Source organism: Callorhinus ursinus, unplaced genomic scaffold, assembly GCF_003265705.2.
Source record: "Callorhinus ursinus isolate GAN/ISIS: 27379988/994484 unplaced genomic scaffold, GSC_fseal_2.0 scaffold24, whole genome shotgun sequence".
NCBI lineage: Eukaryota > Metazoa > Chordata > Mammalia > Carnivora > Otariidae > Callorhinus > Callorhinus ursinus.
In genome coordinates, this window is record NW_027397086.1 from 28,190,742 (window position 1) to 28,207,599 (window position 16,858).

Here is a 16,858-nt window from a genome sequence, read left to right on the forward strand (position 1 = left end):
CACACTGAATGAATGACAGAGTGGTAACTATTTTGCAGACATCATCCTACAAAAGCCCTGTCAGGAAGCAACTCTTCTTCAGAGTGACAAAGAAACACATCCAGGCAAAGGAATGAGTGTTCCCATCTTAACAGGTGGGGAAGAGGGGTGGCCTGTAAGTTCCATTTGCTAATGCAAGGGCTGCCCCACGAGACCCAGCATAAAGCATATTTCTTGTGTTTTCATGCTAACCAGCACTGAGAAGAATCCAGCTTTTCTTTTCCTTGTTTTTGGCCTCCCTTGAAACACCTATTGACCTACACCTGGTGCTCTGTACAAAATACACACGTCTTCCTACGGTGGAGATGGAAAAGTCAAAGAGAAAGGAAGAGGCCCAGTGTAGCCAGACATGAACACCTGTATCTCGTATTTTATAAAACAATATATAAAGGGATCCCCATGTTAAATATTATGATCTCCTATTTTATTTTAAGGTTAAGTGGTTTTCCCAAAGTCCCAAAGACCGTGTCCTCCTGCCCCAGAGCAATGTTGCTTCTCTATTCAGAAAGGAGCCTCACGTCCAGCACAAATCACTTTGCTCTCCCTCAGCATTTAGATACCAAAGCCTCTTTCCTGAGAGAGGGCTTGGCCCTACTTATCTCAGTCAGGGTTTTTTATCTCTAAGTATATCTACATATAAAACAATAATTCTTGTGGGATGGAAGACATCCTTCCAAAGGGAAATCAAGCGACAGCGTCTAATTTTTCCAGCGTTTATTTTTTCAGTTGGAGGTATGTATTTTTTTTATTTTTTTAAATTCTGGTATAATTAACGTATAGCATTATATTCGTTTCAGGTGTACAAAAGTGTTCAGTGATTCAACAATCCTAGACATTACTCAGTGCTCATCAAGATAAGTATACTCCTAATCCTCAGTTGGGGATATTTTTGTTAGGCAAGTTATTTCCTTAAGACAAAAACAAACAAACAAAAAAATCAGTTAGCAAAATGAAGCAAGACCCAGACATTTCTTTCTTCTCTTGACCTAAATCAAAGGAGGCCCAAGGACCAGGAGCTCTGCACTCTTCCCTAGGTTGGCTAGTTGTGTATGACTTGGATGAGTTCCTCCCTCTTTAAGGCTTATCTTGAAAGGAGGAGGCTGGACTTAATGACCTCTCAGGTCCCTTCCAGCTCTGATGTGTTATAATCACATTAAACTACAACCATGAAAATTGCCAGCAGCATCTCCGAGGTTGGATTGTACCTTGCGGGCGTCTCATCTCGGTGCACCATCATATAGAGCAGAGGGCACTGGTTGTGCAGCCAGACAGAGCTGAGCTGGGTTCCTGTTCTGGTTACTTACTGGCCATGTGACCTCATCTCTTTGAGGTTCCGTGTCCTTCTAGGAAAATGGGGATTACAGGGTGGTAGATATACAAGTCTTTATTGTATTCTTCTTCGTTCCTTTCTGTGTGTCTCTTTTTTAAAGACTTTATTTTATTTTATTTAAAAGAGTGTGCATGTGCATATGCACGTAGGCACGTGAGAGTGGGGTTCGGGGGGAGGTTGGCAGGGGAGGGGGAGACGGGGAGAGAGAATCTTAAGCAGGCTCCATGCCCAGCGCAGAGTCTGACCTGGGGGCTCGATCTCACAACCCTGAGATCATAACCCAAGCTGAAATCAAGAATCAGACACTTAACCAACTAAGCCACTCAGGACCCCCAAGATTTTATTTTTTAAGTAATCTGTATACTCAATGTAGGGCTCAAGCTCACAACCCTGAGATCAAGAGTTGCATACTCCACAGACTGAGCCAGTCAGGTACCCCGTTTTCTGTGTATCCTAAATATTACACAATAAATTGAAAGAAAAAGCACAATTACAATAAAACCTACTTCCACGGGTTATTGTCAGGCTCAACTAAGATGATGCTACATGAAGGCCTTCTGCCAACTGCAGTGTGCTACACCCATGGTACAGTACCCACAACAGTGCTTGCCGCATGGCAAATGGTTGGCAACTGCAGGGTCAAACAAAAGGCAGCAAAGTGCCCCACTTCTCAAGCTTTGCAGTGCATGATTTTGCTTTTCCCAGGAAACTATTAGCTAATCAGCCCAGGTGCAAACCTGTCCTCTATGTTTATCTCTACTGCATACATAGTCCCTTTGTTTAGTCTCAAAAGACGTACCCAGGAGTGAACTTCAAGAGAAATTCTGCCTGCAACAGTGTTCTTCCTAAAGTTTTACCCACCCCCCCCCAAAAAAAACACAAAAAAGCAGACTGCAAGTTTGGCAGTGAACTTCAAGAGCTGTAAAATGTTCATAGGCTCTGACCAAGTAATCCAACTCTTGGGAATTTATCTGAAGGCAAAATTCAGCAGAAGACTAAAACTGTATGCATGAAGACATTTGGGGTAGCAGTATCTATTTAAAAAATGGGAAAAAGATAACGGGTGGAAGAATAGGGAAACTGCTAAATGGTATATGCACATAATGGAAGATTCTGCAGACATCAGAAAGGACAAATAGGAAGGCTATGAAGCAACATGGAAAAAAATATATAATATCACATTAAAGAAAGAACAGAATATAAAATAGTATCTAAGCTGTGATGACAGCCATGCAAAATTTATTTCTGCTTATAGAGAAGGGTCAAAGGAAACAGAAAAGTGAGACTATTTATGAGATTGTCAGCTAACTCTTTTCCTTTCTTTTAAAATTTCCAAGTTAGCAGTATTTGTATATTAACCTGTTAACATAGCACAATCTGGGATTTGGTCTCTCTAGCAGCTGTAACATGATCAAATAGTCATCTTGTCTGATAGTAAATTCTATTAATACCGAGCTGTATCAAATTAGGTTCACAACCTGGGGAGAGATGCTTTTCCTGAAATAAAATACCAATCCATTGATTTAAACTTTGCCTTCCTTTCAGTGCCCCATGTCTTGCATTATATTCAAGATCCCATATTCGTCTTCAGGATAAAGAAATGGAGCAAGGGGTTGGCTGGGTTTGGGGAGAGGCTTGATTATAGAACCTTATAACTAGACTTTCTCATGGCCAAACTCACAGAAGGTGCCTCAGAGTTTTCCCTGCTCTCCAACCAGTTGTGACTGCTCAATAACTATGGCAACCATTATTTATTCAGTGAATTCAAGTGGAGATCGATCCCTCCCTGCCAGCTGGATCAACCCTAGGCCTGGAATTCCTTGAGGAATTCAGAGACACTCCTGTTAGAAGCCAAAGGCACCTTCTTTGTTGTTTCGAACAGCTACTGGATTTGTGGTTTCTTTACTTTTTCAAAAGGGCTGAGGTAAAATTCAGTCTCCATGCAAATTTCTGCCAGCAGTCATCGAGATTTCCAAATCACCGGGGAGTCACTAAGTGGCGGGGGACCTTCCCAGTAATCTGAAATTCCTTAAAACCCCAATCATTGACGTTTTAGTTTAAGGGACCTCCTTTCTTTTTGGTGCCTGGTAAACATGGCTGCAGTGCTGACAGACAGAGACTTCATCAAATCTGGGGGAAATCGGACATTTGGATTTCCCCCTTCCTAGAGAATCACACACAGATTTTCGTGTAAGATCTTTGTCCACCATCAAACAAAACAAGCTCTTCCGGCATTTCTTGCTCTTTGATCTACATCATTTTTATCCAATACTTCCGATTCTGAGCTCAGCTTTCTGCATCCAAAACTTTAAGACGCATGTTCTAGAAACGGTTAAGTAACGCATTTATGTGTCATGATCGTAATACGTACGAGTTGGAACGGATCTGAGTGATTTAGTTCACATTCCCACCCAAGACAAAACTCCCTACCGAGATGTCACAAAGACAGTGCCCGGCACCAGCTAGATAATAACAATATACTTAGTAGCACTTTATATTATACTCTTTTACTTACATTATTTTATCACACCCTCTCAACATCCTTGTGAATCAGGCAGGACAAAGATGATCTTTATTTAATAGATAAGAAGGCTTGGGCTAGAGAGTTAAGTGACTTGCCCACAGTCAAATTTAGCAAATGGCTTATTTATTTTGCTCCAAGTCCAGACGTGTTTCTATTATACCAAGATGCCTTGAACAACATATTAGAATGTTCTTCATCCTGAGATGAATTCAGCCTCCCTGTAACTCCTTCCTACTTTCCGTGTACCTGATTAACTAATTGGTTAATTACTTCTTTCAACAAATACGTACTGAGCGCCTATTCTGTGCCTAGCAATGGTATAGCCATTGGGGTAGAGCAGTGAACAAAACAGACAGACAACAGATCATATTCCTGACCCGTGTGGTGTTGGTATCTAAAGAAACTGCTGGATTCCTATACAATTTTAGCTACCTGTGCTGAGAGAGGAAGGGAGGCAGGTGGGAGGAGGAGAGAGAGGCGGGAGGGAGGGGGAAAGGGAAGGAATAGGAGAGAGGAAAGAGGGAGAGAGAGGGAGGGAGAGATTGAGTGAAATAATATAGCTATTAAGGTCTGTGCTCATGGTTTTCCCTTTTCACCTAGTTAAGATCTATTCATCCTGTACGCAGATCAAATTTTTCTTCAAGGGAACTTTCCTTTTTGCTCCCAGTTTAGATCATGTTCTCCTATAGGCATTCTATTTTTCCCCTTTGAAGGATATAGCAGGGCGAAATCAGATGTTTATCTGACTCTTGCCTGCCTCCTCCATTAAATGTAAGCTCCATGCCCCCATGGGCTGTGTTTGCCCACCATTATACCTGCAGCACCAAGCTTACTACATAGGAGACACCAATAACTATCTGTTCAATGAATATGTACATGGAGGAACAATGACCTGTAAAATATGATTAAATGATACTAAACATGTAGGCTGCTCAGAATAAACACACAAGTTGGAAATTAAGGAGCAGCACACAATGGTAAAGAACTTCACAAACTCTAAAACCTACCACATTAGAAGCTTTGGAGCCAGATTCCTGGATATCAAACCTAGCTCTGCCACTTATGAGCCCGCTGACCTTGGGTCTGTTTCCATGTTTGTAAAATAGGGCTGATAAGGGTACCTGCCTCTTGGGTTGTGGTGAGAATTAAATGAATTAATACATGTGAAGTATTTGGGACAATGCCAGCATATAGTTAAGTACTTAAAAAATATTAGCAAGAATCCTCTATGTCTAAAACTCAACTCATTAACATCTTATTCAAATCAGCCACTTCTCTGAGTTTGCCTATGAAGGATTTCACCACCCTCCCCATCGCTCTCATAACCATGTCTAATGATTCCACCCCCGTGACCATCATAGTTAATCCACTGCAAGAACTTTGATTATTATCTCTGTGATGTTCCTTGCATCGAGCTCCTCCTCTCATTCTCACTGCCTCTGGGCTAGGTCTTCAGTAACTATTACCTAGATTGTTTCCATAGCTCTTGGCTGGTCCCTCTGCTTCCCATCTCTGCTGTAATCCATCCCAGGTCCTTCCAAATCTACTTACTATAAACAACATTAAACAAAAGAGCACATGTAAAGCCTTGGCGTGGTGCCTGGCATGGGGTATTTTAAAACGGTAGCTATTGTTAATTTCATGGAATCCTAATCACCATTAGCTTTCATTGTCCCTTGCTACTCAAGTGTGGTCCCTGCACCAGCAGCATCAACATTACCTGGCAGCTTGCTAGAAATGCAGAATCTCGGGCCCTGCCCCGGACCTGCCTCATCAGAACGTGCAGTTTAACAAGACGCTTAGTGAGTTCATGCACACGAAAGCTGGGGAAGCTCTGCTCTAGCCAATCCTGGTCCCTACGAGATGCCTGAGCCAGTCTGCACCCAGCATTCATCCAGTCTCCATAAACCTAACTCCCCGATGCCACTTGTCCCAGTATCAAAGTTTTTCTTACATTGAGCTGAATTTTTACAGTTCCCCGTTCTGTCTCTTGGGCACACACAAGAAACAAATCCTCTTCCTCGTGGCAAGCAGCAGGGGATGAGAACATGGTGATGGTAGCCATCAGGAGACCCAATAATGACAAGCAATTCCTTCTCCTTCCGAGCAGGCCTAAGGGCACAGGCCAACACGGAGACAACAGTAATACGGCTGCAGCCAAAGAGGAAAGCTAACACTAACCAACAACGAGGACCTTCCTGCTCTGCTCTGAGCTCCACTTCTTGGGGAAGTCATCTCACTGCTACTTCTCATTGCATAATTAACAGCCTTTACTGCAGGGCGGTCACGCTGATCAGGAAGCCACAAGCTGGTCAGCAGTCTGTGCTGAGGCTGTAGTGTAGTGCTTCCCAGTCTGTCTGTGTTTGGTTTACTAGAGTATGTGTCTGTCTCCCCAAGGAGACCACAAACTCTTTGAGGATGAGTGATTGTGTGCCTGGCGCATAGCAGATGCTCAATAAATATCACTGAATTAATCTGAATTGAAATATGGTAGTCCTCAGGAATTCAGATTATTTTCTAATAACAAAGTGGTAGGCTAAAAATAATTAATTTTCCTAATTTGGGGAGACTTTCTGAAGTTCACAGTTAACCCATTCATTTAACCAGTATTTGTCACGTGCCAAGACATTTTTAAATGCCAAAGTAATTATAAAGATGAATAAGACTCTTCCTGCCCTTCAAGAAACCCACAGTCTAGTTAGAGAAGAAGAGACACAAATAAATTATTTAATATAATGTGTATGTGCAACTGTAGGGATGCAGGAAATTATATGGATTCTCAAGAGCAGAGCTAGCTCTTCCTGGGGGTAAGAAAATAACATTTAAGATAATAATAATGAAGGTTTGTCTAATATTTTTTTTCTCTTCAAAGTACACATTAGCTCATTTAATCTTTATAGGAAACCTACAAGTAGACACGATCATCTTTGTGAAAAATGAGAAAACAGATTCAGAGAGTGTAAGGAAAAAAAGAGAGAGAGAGTACATAAGAAATTAGCCCAAGACCGCACAGCTAGGAAGTAGCAGAGTGAAGACTTGAACTCAGATCTCCAATCTCCAAATCCCAAGACAATCCCTACCTCTTTTTAAAAAATGATATTGCCCTGCCAAGTTTTACACTTAGTTTTCTTTGCAATGCAGCTGATGGCTATACGGGATATAAAAACAGGGTAACCAGGTAACCATTTAGAATGAGCAGGGGAGCTCTGGGAAGACAGGTGGTGGAGGGTATGGCAGGATCAGCCACCTGCCTGGCCCTTCTCCGTCATTGTTCATTACTTTCTGGCCCTGGTTCAGCCTTCCTTCTTGTTCTTCAATCTTAGAATTCATGTTCCAACAAGACCAGGAAAAAGACTACAGGCATAAGAGAAAGGAATCATTTTCTCACTTGACAGAAGACCTGAGAGGGAAAAGAAAGCCGTGGAGAACATTCTTTTAGTGTAGTGATGCCAAATGGCATTTGGGCACTCAAGATTCCCTCCGCCATCTGGTCTAAAATGGCCTTTCCGATCTTAGTTCCCTTTTCACTGCATGGGAAAGGCATTTTACTTTGAGGCTAGATCATCATACCAGGCCATAAGATAAATACCACATTGAACCAATCTTTTCCCTGAAAATCCTTTAAATTTCCCCAAAGTGCAGCTCTCGCCACCGGAAGCAGAGAGCCTAGGACCCACTGTGGACATGAGGTCTCTGTCTCATGCTCACTCCAGGACAGACACTCTTCAAGTAGGATAGCCTGCACTCTTGATTCTTCTTTCTATCCAGATTATATGTGGGATTTAACATATGTGTAATGGAACACCGCGGTACTTGCTTTTCCCCAAAGGAGCAAGCAGGACCTGCTGTTTCCCTTGATCTGGACTGTCCTTCCTCTGCATCTTCCCATGGATACACGCTACCTCCTTGGGAAGCCATTCATGACCAGCACCTCCACCTTTCTCTGCCTGAAAAAAGTGAGCAGTAATCTGGACTTTCCCTGCACCAAATCTATTGCTTCTAAGGACCTGGACACTAACTGCCACACAACGAGTTCATCGCACCCTAATCACATATGACTTCCTAGAAGGCTATACCCTTTCTGACAGTAGAATTGATGCATGGCTTATCTTTGCATCCTGAGAGACTGACACCAGGCCTGGCATATAGTAGGCCCTCAATATTTATTTAAACAAATGGATACTTATAAAACGGTAATTCCACACTAACTTTCTGTTTGGGGGTCTTATGTATGAAACATAATGAACTGTTACCAGACCTCACCTCACCGGTATCCCATCAGAAGCAAAGCATTTCTGTTGCTCCCTCGTCAGGGATGGGGCACCGGTGAAAGGAGATTTGGGGACTTAAAAACATTTGACAACCACAACTGTGCGGAATGAGAGCGATCTGAAAGAAACCATTTCCTGCCCCACCTCACCACCTAGTTTTTCACAAGGAGGCCTAGAAACAGGTGGAAGAAGCAGAAGAAAAGAAGTAGAAAATAAAAGCCATGTGAGTGCCAACTTCTAATACTGCCCAGATTCTTCCTAATTTTCCTGGAAAAGAGATTTCCTTTTCATGAGTTCTTCCTTGTGGTTTAGGAGCAGACAATTTTGGGATGAGTTTTCTGATGCCAGCAGCCCAGCTGATCACAGCCCCACCATCAGTGGAGCTTACTCCGAAGTCAGGATTTCCTGGGAGCCCATATTCAAATGGAAATGAGTATCTGCAACAACGCACATTGCTGTTTCCCAGACATCACCTTTTCTGCCATTTCCTGATGCTTTCAGACATTTCAACCCCCCCCCCCCCATGAGCAAATCACAAAGTACTGCAAGGTGCAGAAATGAGAGAAGAAGAGCTTATTCCTCCTTGTGGGTATTAACCACAGCACCTAGGACAGCCCTGCCCAGGCCTGCAGGACCGAGGGCGGGGACTGGGACTACCCCACAAAGGACGGGGTGATGGGTTGGGGGGCTGGGGGTTGTGCCCGAGCGCTGGGCGAGTGCAGCTTCATTTCTTCAATAATACCAGTGTCCTCCTTTGAGCCTCTCAAGCATCCAAGGAGATACTCACCAAACATAACATCTCCTAAAGCCACCATCAGCTTCCTCATGCCACCGAGTTTGATTCTGTACTCCCTAGGGCTTTCAAGGGGGAGGGGCAGGCATGTGCCTACTTTGAGGGGGTCCCTGTCACCCCCATTCCAGGACTGAATGTAGGTGGATCGGGTGCCTCTTCCAAATCCAGTTTGGCTACATCACAAACCTACTTTCCCATAATCCTTACTGCTGCCTCATAGAATAGGTGTTGTTATCCCCATTTTACAGATGGGGAAACTGCAGTCCAGAGAAATGAAATGCATTACTGAGTACACACACTTATTAAATACAGGGCTCCAGATTACAACTTGGGGGTGCTGGATTCCATAGTCCACGCTGCTTCTGCTAGGCCAAACGGCCTCCTCCCTGAGCAAATCTCCACATAAAGGGCAGTGAGCCGGGCAGCAGTAGCTGCAGGACACATGGCAGGCTAGAGGCAGAGGTGGGACTGGCACCACCTTCTCCTAATTCCTTCTCGGTGTTCTCTGCACTGAGCTGCCCAATGTCTCCAGGTGGGGACTGTCCGGCCCTCACGTGTCCTGGGCTCATCGTCATCTATTAATTTCTACTTAGTGAGTAAAACAAACACACAAAGATGTAAGCCTCATTGGCTTTCCTCTTAAACCACAGCTCCTTTAGCTGCTCTGGCCTTTTTGCTCTTATTGGTGCTCAAAACCAGCTGTCGGGGTAGCTCTTTCTAAAATGAAAGCCTGGCTCTGATGCTCCCCTGTCGACACTTCCCACGGATCCTCACTCCTCTCCGAATGAACTCGGACCCCCTCACTGAGGTGTGAAAGGCTCTTCGTGCCTCACCCCGCTCTTCCCTGCCAGGCCAGTCTCACTTCCCAGCACTCTATTTTTTTTTTTTTTTTTTTTTTTTTACTCATTTCCTTCCTGAAACTTATGACAGCCATGTAGTCAAAGGGTTTAGCAAATTTTTATGTATCCCTAGAATTCTCAGTCCTTCCATTTTAGCCTGGAGATATCCCGTGCTTTTATCAAGGACCATCCATGCTTTTAACATGTTACCCCTTTTGAGAAGCACACCCCCACCTTTGTACCCACCCCCACGCCCCACCATGGCACAGCACCCTGTCTCACACACATTCGTGTGCATGTTCTGGCTCCTCCAGGGATGGGCGCTATCGTCTCTGAAAACCCACTGATGTGAGCAGAGTGCTGAGGTCAGTGAGCACTTGTTGATTCACTGGACTCAACACTCATTTCCATAGGGATGTGGCAACGTGCTGGTTTTATTTATGGCAAGCCAAGGCTGGCTCTAAGTGGCAGTCATTTCCCCAGTTTTCTGGTGTGTGTATGTGTGTGTCGTGTGTGTGTAGGTGTGTGACAGCCAAAGCCAGAATCCACCTTTAACACAGGAAAGGAGAGGAAGGGGGACACGGTCACTCCAGTGGCCAGGGTGGTGCTTACCTGTGATCATGCTCAGTGCTGACAGGCATGCTAAGGCTTGGATATCAAGGTTCAGGCTCTGCAAACTTAAGGAAAAGTCTTTAATGGAGTCGAGCCACTCCCCAAATCCACGAAGGCACTGAAGTCGATGCAGGACAAGTCCATTGCAGAACACAAACTTATCTTCAGCAGTGTTCGACCTACAAGACAAAGTCAAAGGGGTGGGAGATAGAGACACATCAAATGGGTGTGTTCAGTCTGTCCAACATCAGAACACAAAGGCACCTAAACAGCCATGGGACAGTGTTCAGAGCCCAGCCTGGTGCTATGGAACCTTCCTAGATACTCCTGATGGACAAGACTGTGCTCCTGGGATCACCCACCACCGCCACCTGTCTGCGCTGTCTGGGTGAGCGGCAGCCCTGGGGAGCGGGGTTGTGGGGGGAGCCCCTGCTCTCTTATTACTCAAATCAGGTGCTGTCCCGCCAGGGATGGGACGCAGAGTAACAGGCACTCTGGGAGGATGGAAGTGAAGCCCCAGGCACCGCCTCTTTCTGTAGTGAACGCGAGCTTGTTCCCTTCAGGGCTCCTTGGCCAGGACTTCTCCCTTTTATTCTTAAATGTCAAAAACTGATAAGACCCGAGACTAGACACTACAATTCCACTGTGCAGACTCGAAGAACACCAAGTCCTTGCAACTGCCAGAAGTCAATCACAGAAATAAAAAGGGATGCAAAATCAAAGTAGGCGTTGTTTTAGGTCTCCTTCTGTACTTTTAGCAGTGTGGCTGCAGAGGGCTATTTCTAAACCTGCCTGATAGTTTACATCATGTCCATCATCATCTTGTTCCTCTCTCATGAAAAGTGCCCTGGAACACCAAGACGTCACCACTTAGCCGTGGGGCCTGGGAGACTCCTTTCATCTCTCCTTTTCCTTCTCTATAAAACAGGAATTCTGATTACTACGTCCCAAGATTGTTGTGGGAATTCAATAAAGGATCTGAAAGCCCATGCACAGGGCCTGGTACATAAGAGGAGCTCAATGAGTGTCAGGCGTAACTAATTCTGAATTCTCTATGGTCCTTACTTGAATCTTACCTTTCCTTTAATTTTCCAGTCTCTTGCTACATACTTCTTTCTTTCAGCTCATTGCGCTAACAAGTTAATATCTCTTGATTTGGGCTTCTTGGATGAATAGCTTTATTCATTCATTCACTTAGCAATTATGTCCTTAGCACCAGGTATGTGCCATCCCTGGAAACAGGCACTGGAGAAAACTTGGTGAGAGTGCATATGTGGCACCTGCCTGCATACAGCTCATCCCTTACTTCATCCTTTGCTGCCTGCCTAATAGAGGACAGTCCCATTGCTGGCTTGGCTTCTGTGCACACCAGACTGGCTGTAATTATGCTAATGACTGACTCCCTAGATGTAACTCCAGCTCTGTCTCTCCTACAGATCCTGCCACGGAGGCACACACAGGAAAGAATGGTTCAGGCTTAGAGTTTAAAACCTGGACCTCAGGCCACTGGCATCAGAATCGTGGGAGCATGAGTTAAAAATGCAGATTTCTGGACTTCTTCCCAAAGTAGCTCCAAACCAAAATAGCTGAGAATGAGGCATGGGAATCTGCTCTTCAAACAAGAGTTTCTGGTAACACCGTAGGAAGAGCTTAGAGAGAAGCTTGGATCCCAGGTCCCAGCTTTTTGGAAAATCACTGCCTCTCTGTCTTTGGTGTCACTGAGTAGGAGACATTGGACCAGATCTCTTGATCCAGAAGCTATTCTCTTGGAGTAAACATTGGGGGTTGAGAAGCTGTGGGAACTCTTTAGAGCCCCATCTGGTGTACTAGAACAGTCACTCGTTAAATAGAAACCCATGAGGTAAATGCAATGTTCAAAACAAATACTCGCCTACCAGGAAATACCTTATGCACCATGAGAGAATCTTCCTAGAATCATAGAATGTTAGAACTGCCCTGGGCTTCAGAGATCAACAGATCTAACCTCCTCGTTTCACAAAGCAAAGTGAATTTCAGGGGAGGCTAGTGACCAGCTCAGGGTCTTACAGCAAGTCCATGTTGCAACTGAGACTAGAACCCGGGAGTCCTGGCTCTCAGGCTAGTGCTCTCACCCACGGCCCAGTTTCACTCACGCCTGACCATACTTCCTATTTCCTTCCTGAGCAAACTTTTCATCGATGACTCCGTTACAAACACAGCAGGTTTCCAACTTCTTCAAAGCAAGGGGAGAACTTAAAAAAAAAAAAAAAAGATAAAATCATCATAATTACCTGATGGAAAGTCTGAGAACAAACAGCTCCAAAAAGGCTGATTCTATAAGTAATGTCTGATCTTCTTTGGGGAGATCAGTAAATCCAGGAATCTTTTCTGCCCAGCTTCTGGACACATCAATGGAGGCTGTCAGGAGATTGTAGAACTGTTGCACGTGCTCAGCATCAGTTCCTGCAGCGGCCTGTTCGGCGGGACAGTACTAGAAGGCAAACCACAGAGAGCCACGTTAGCTCAGTTCCATGGGGACAGCAGCACCATTTGCAAATAGGCTTTTCCAAGACTGTCAGTGCCTAAATCCTCATTTTTAGGTCCCACGGTTATAAAACCTTTTTTTTTTTTTTTTGCATCTGATTTTCACCATGTAAACAGCAAATTTTGCCACCTCTTAACAGACAAAAGAAATCTGAAGTCCCATTAGTGCAGTAGTTTTCAATCCTGGTGCAAGACTGAAATCAAGTTTAAAAAAAACACCATGTCTAGCTCATCCGCACAGAGATTCAAGTTTAACTGGTCTGGTGTGGGGGACTGGTCATCAGGAATTTCAAAGGCTCCCCAGGTGATTCCAAAGAGCAGCCATTGTTGAGAAGAACCATTAGCCCAGAGGTTTGTGTCCAAGTAGGCCTCCAGGGTCTACTGATTCCACTAAAGCACAGCTGTCTCTAAGATGCTAATTAAGCCACAGTTCTCAAAGTGTAGTCCCCAGACCAGCAGCACCTGGGAATGTGCCGGAAATGAACATCTTGGGCCCCACCCCAGACCTACGGAAGCAGAAACTCTGAGGGTAGGAGAGACTGTTTTATGGAGATCTCCAGCTGATTCTCATGCACACTGGAGTCTGGGGACCACAGAATTAACCAATAGGAGAAGAGAATGATTTTTGCTTGCCACAGGTGGATTTCTGTGAGGTAAAACAAACCAGGCTGGGGAGGGGGGTGGTGTTTCCTTAGCAGGGCCCAGGCAGTCATGTGCCATCAGACTCAGGACTTGTGGCAACTTAAATTCATGAAAATTAAATAAAATATAAAGCCCAGTTTCTCAGCCACATTGGCCATATTTCAAGTGCTCCAAAGCCATGTGTGGTGTAGAACATTTCCATCACTGCAGAATATTCTATTGGACGGCGCTGATCTAAAGATCCCAGGAGAAGAAAGGTACAAGTAGGAATACAGTCCTTGTCCAGCTTTTGGATATTCTGGTAGAGTCAGGGTTTTGCTTGAGTCACTGGAGGAAAAAGTCTTTCCTGCTTTTGGCAGGAAGATTGATATAGCAAGATAATAATCAAGGGACAACCAACAATACAGAGACTTAAGAGATCTGCAGAAATACTCATGTACATATGTGCCCTAACGCAGCCTTGGGTGCGTTTGTGGCTTTCTCTCAGTTCCTCCTGGGGTATGGATTTTAATCTGTATTTTACAGATGAGAAAAATGAGGCTCAGGGGGACTCAGGGAGGCTAAGAGACTTTCCCAAGGCACACAAGCAACAGTGGTCCAGCCAACACTTAAACATGGCCCTGTGACTTCCACTCCTACACTTCCTGGCTGGTTTGTTTTTTTTTTTTAAGATTTTATTTATTTATTTTTCAGAGAGAGAGAGAGAGAGAGAGAGAGAGAGCATAAGCAGGGGGAGTGGCAGGAAGAGGGAGAAGAAGGCTCTCTGCTGAGCAAGGAGCCCGATGTGGGACTTATCCTAGGACTCTGGGATCATGACCTGAGCTGAAGGCAGCCGCTTAACCGACTGAGCCACCCAGGCACCCACTTGCTGGCTGTTAATATGTCTGATGTTCCTAGCTGGTAGCCTGTGGCATAGTTTTAAAAAGCATTTTGCTTTGCTCTAATTGGAGGTCTCCGCGTGTGTATTTGGTCCCATGTTTTGTCAGCAGCACAGTGACTGGCACATAATTGACCCCCAGTAAGTTGTTGAATATTGTTCAGTGAAAGAAGAGGTGTGGGGGGACGGTGCATAGGTTTGTCACAATGCCCTAACCTGGCTGGTGGAGGAACAGCCAGCAAGCACCAGGTGCTGACTGAGGAACTACTTAGATGGGAGGAAATGAGGCACTTGTCTTAACTGGGTCTCTTTTTTTTCCCTGTGTGCTTTCCCAAGAGGCATCATGAAATAGCAAGACACCATCAGACAAGAGGCCCAGCTGCTTTAATCCTAGATTTGTCCAGGGCCCGATTTTGTGAAAGAATGTAGCTCTGCCTGTAGATACCTGGGATAAATTACTTCGTTTTTCCAAGCCTCAGTTTTCTCCTCTGCAAAATGGGGATAATACCCTCCCCAAGATTCCGTTGTAAGGATTATATGTGATGATATACTTGAAGGGCCCGACATAAGGAAGATATCTAGCAAATGACAACAGCGATGATACTGATAACGATTATGATCCTTGGAACTAACACTGGCCCTCCACTTCCATATTTATAAAATGGGGAAAGGGGCTGAACCTGAAGGTTTCTAATTCTCAGCCCTGACTTTCTAGAATCCTATAACATCAGGTCCAGTTCAGAGTCCTGGCTCCTCTTTCTCAATAATCCCACCCAGGGCTTGGAGTCTATGAAGCCCTGGATGTTTCTGGGCTGTGACTGGACTTCTTGGGAGCAAAGTCCGGGAGTAGGAAGCAGTCCTCCTTCCCACAGATAGTCAAAGATGGTGGCATGATCCTGATGTCACGACACGTCCCCCCACCTCCTTTCAGCCCATAGACTACTAACTGGAAGAGAGTGGAAAAAGAGATTTTATTTAACTGTTTTTTTTTTTTCCTTTCCACTTTCTCTTCTTCTATGAATCTAATTCCATATACTCTCCAAGGACAGGAGGAAAATGAGAGCAGAACCCCCTTTAGAAAGCTGACAGCACTACATGTGAAACTCCCGAGTGGTATCTGGAGTGGAGTAAAGAAGGTTGGACTAGGCAGCAGGTCATGGGGTCCTGCTCCAGGCTCTGGCATTGACTTGCTGTGCAGCCCTAGCCAAGTTACTTAACTTATCTGGAGAAGGAAATGACCAGGCTACCTTATTTTTAAGATCCCTTCTGGCTCTTTGCATTCAGCTATCTTTCTGTTACTGATTTCTAGTTTAGTTGCATTGTGATTTGATGGCAGACATTATCTGTTTCCTCTTCTTTTAATTTTGTTAAGGTGTGTTTTATGGCCCAGATTATCAACTATCCTGGCGAATGTTCCATATGGTGGCTCTTGCATTCGATGATTTTAAATGTTGCTAATCATACCAGGTATGATGTTACTGCCTAGAATTTGACACTGATTCAGCATTATTTTGCCTTAAAATAGTGTGTTAAATGGAGAGAAAAAGACCAAAGGTTGTAAACTTTTCCCTGGGAATGGGACCTAATAGCCCCTTCCTGCACTGACCTCCCTGAAACCATGGCTCACAACTCAATAATCTCTCTGCTTTCAATATCTGCTCAGAATCCTCCAGAGTGCTTAGCTTCCACCCAGCATCCTCTGCAGGCCTCCGTCCCTGCTGGGTTCACATTTCATTCATCCTGCACACAGGGAGATGTAGACCCTGCCTACCCTGCATGTGCCATTGTCTCTGATGGAGTCCAGCAAGGAGAAAAGCCAGTGGGCCTGGCATGCCAGACTCCAGCCAGACCCTCTGGGCTTCACCTGCAGTGTTTCTGGTCCACGTTCCAGAATTCTGGGGCCAAACTGGATTCAGCCTGAATTCAGGTGACTGGTGGGTCAGCACCCAATGGTAGGGGAAAAGACAAACCAAACATCCCCTCTACTGAACATAAGATGTAAAGAAACAGAACAAAACATTTTGGATCCTTTCTCACCTGTCCTAGCAGTTTTTATCAAATCTCACCAAGGAATACTGGATCTGGGGTTAGAAGAATCAGATCTCCATTCTCTGCTTCTGGGCTCCCCTATATCACTCTGCCTCTGGGCTAGGCAGGTTTGGGGTTCACCAGAGAAAATCTGGAAATATTCGTTTATCAATCATTCCCATCGAATTTAGGCCAAATAGAGAAAGACTTTAAAAAATGAATCTTTTTTTCCTGTTTAGGCTTTTTATTCCAGCCTATGTGAATAATCAATCCATCCAAAATATGGCTGTACCTCTAGTCAAAGGCACAGTATTACATTTACTAACCATTTAGAAGAGGCTACAGATAATGTCCGATGGAAGTTTCTCTGAATAACCGAG

At 44.6% G+C, this 16,858-nt stretch overlaps 1 protein-coding gene across 5 annotated transcripts in view; it reads right to left on the minus strand.

The window, feature by feature from the left end:
* NR4A3 (nuclear receptor subfamily 4 group A member 3) overlaps window positions 1-16,858 on the minus strand; it is a 38,523-nt gene that overhangs the window by 3,949 nt on the left and 17,716 nt on the right. For all 5 annotated transcript variants that reach the window (XM_073876662.1, XM_073876664.1, XM_073876663.1 and 2 more), the window contains 2 exons: window positions 12,679-12,878; window positions 10,409-10,587 (listed from right to left, as the gene is read on the minus strand). In XM_073876662.1, the coding sequence (XP_073732763.1) occupies window positions 10,409-10,587; window positions 12,679-12,878 (379 nt within the window). The remainder of the gene's footprint in view (window positions 1-10,408; window positions 10,588-12,678; window positions 12,879-16,858) is intronic.